We start from the raw sequence: 2,224 nt of genomic DNA, 5'->3' as shown, positions 1-2,224 counted from the left end.
GCCACTCCTTTCACCAGTAAGAAATGCCTTGGCCAGGGGAACACCAGAATTCCTATAAAGTCCTGTGTTACCTGTCCTCTGCAGCCTAGAGATGAAAGTGGGAATAATGGGATTCAACTAGGTTCCCTGATCTCAATGGGAATAATGGAAGTCAGGGTAGAGAGATAGAGGCCAGTGATATCCCTTAACCATTAAAAGACACTGATGGTTTTTTTCCGTAGTGCTTGATATTTATTGAGAAGAACGCAAGTGCTTTTTCCAGATAGTATTGAAAGCTGGGCTGAGTACCTGTTTTTGTTTGTTTTGTTTTTAGCATTTTTGTCCAAATGCACACATCTGTGGGACTACTGCAATTTTTAAGGGGAAATGACAGATATGCAGAACTGGTGCACAGGAGAAAAGAAATGTCAACAATTTGGCTGCCAGGCACAGTAGACTCCAGCTGCAATCTAATGGGGGAGGGGAGGACTCTGGAAATGAACTAACCAGGTTGAAAGACTGGCCCCTTCAGGGGTTGGTGAGATGTCCAAATCAATGTCCAAGGAGGGGTAGCCGACTCAGGCATCTTCTAGGCTGCTCCTTATTTCCTAAGGCGGTTGTAGTCTGTTGTTGGAATGTAGTGGATCCTGGTGTAGTGACAGCGTAGGTCTCTGGGCAGATGCAGAGCTGTGCATAGGCCAGTTTGTAACAGGGATTCGCCAGATAGCTGGGCTCAGGACACAGTCCAAAGTAGCAGGGGTGCGTCCTGGGGCAGGCCACAATGGGTGGCAGCATGCTTCAGAGATAACTCCCAGCTCCAGCAGCAGGAAACTGGAGCACAATTCTTGAAACAAAGACAAGCACTACTGGGGATGAGGGAGGGAAGCGGAGAGCAAGGGTAGAGAAGGAGACTGGAGGGCTAGGGGGAGCATGGTGGCTCAGGGAGGGGCGGAGGAAGAAGGGGGGTGGCTTGCAGGCTTCACCCCACCCAGGCCCTAGGGTCTCAGGGCCTAGTAATTAATCTACTTCGTCGTCATCGTCGTCTTCTTCCTCATCCCAGCCAAAACACTGTTTGAACTCCTCGAGGAAGGCCCGGTAATCGCTTAGGAGGGGGCTATCCATCTCGATGTAGGGAACCACCCACTCCTCAGCTTCCCCGGTGAGCAGGCTGATTAGGAATGCCACTTTCATGGCGTCGTTGCAGAATCGGTTCTCGTTGACAAGCATGTAAGATGTCGTCTGCACGATAAACTCGGGGAGACGGGAGGTCTCGCCGTCAAACGTGTTGGGGAAGGGCACTGGGCAGCTGGGTGGACGTACCTGGCGCAGCAGGGTGGCCCTTTCGCACACCAGCAGGCGCAGCTGTTCCATCAGCTGGTTGTTCTCGATGCTCAGGGCGCGGTGCCTCACCAGGAGAGCCTGCAGCAGCAGCACCAGCTCGTCCACCATGGCGAACAGCTCGGAATGGCGGGTCTCACTTCGGGTTCCGCTGGATTCAGAGAAGGTGCGCACCAAGGCCGCGCAGGAAGTGCGTATCCGCAGAAACGCTGTGGCCTGGGGAGAAAAACGGAGGATGAAGAGGTCCCAGCGGCAGCGCAAGTTCCGCCCACAAAGGCGCTTTTGAGGCCCTGGCGCAGGCGCCGCCCAGGTTCCGGGGACAGGGGGAGGGGCGTATCCTGGGAAGACGCCCACGCAGCGCGGGGCGAGGCCACAGGGGGAGGGCGGGCTGAGGCGACGTAATGGAGAGGGCGTGGTCAGGGCGTGGCGGAGGTCCAGTACAGTAGTTCCTAGGCTCACAAATAAAGGCAGGCGGCTGCAGCCCTTGAGATGGGACTTGCATTTGTCAGGATCTAGCAAGCATTAAAATCTTTGTGTCAGAGAAGGCCAACCTGCTCAAGTTTAAAGAATTAACTACCCTTCGACCCAGCCTACTCACACAATTCAATACCCCTTGGTGGGCCTGTGGCCATTAGATTCCGTTTGTGTGATGTTTAACACATTGTCTCGCTTATTTAAATCTCACACATCCAGTAGCTATTAGCACTACTGGCCACAACAGTGGGAGTCACACATTGTTTCAGTTATGAAAGACCACCACCCCCCAGGCGCCCTGTCTTTAAGACAAAACAAAATATTTAAACAGGGATTTTTCTTTAGTGGGAAATAATATTGTGTATCTCTATCCTTTCTTACTTTTATTTTTCTAAATAGTGAAGTATAAAAAGTTCTGCAAAATTATCCAATA

At 52.0% G+C, this 2,224-nt stretch overlaps 1 protein-coding gene across 1 annotated transcript; it reads right to left on the bottom strand.

Moving 5' to 3' along the window:
* Positions 1 to 221: 221 nt before the first annotated feature.
* LDOC1 (LDOC1 regulator of NFKB signaling) lies at positions 222 to 1,628 on the bottom strand. The gene has a single exon (XM_080652498.1). It carries the CDS (start codon positions 1,426 to 1,428, stop codon positions 997 to 999), a length of 432 nt encoding a protein of 143 aa, XP_080508624.1. The 5' UTR covers positions 1,429 to 1,628; the 3' UTR covers positions 222 to 996.
* Between the last annotated feature and the right edge of the window lie 596 nt (positions 1,629 to 2,224).

Source organism: Plecotus auritus (genome assembly GCF_963455305.1).
Source record: "Plecotus auritus genome assembly, chromosome: X".
NCBI lineage: Eukaryota > Metazoa > Chordata > Mammalia > Chiroptera > Vespertilionidae > Plecotus > Plecotus auritus.
This window is presented reverse-complemented; position numbering and strand designations above follow the sequence as displayed.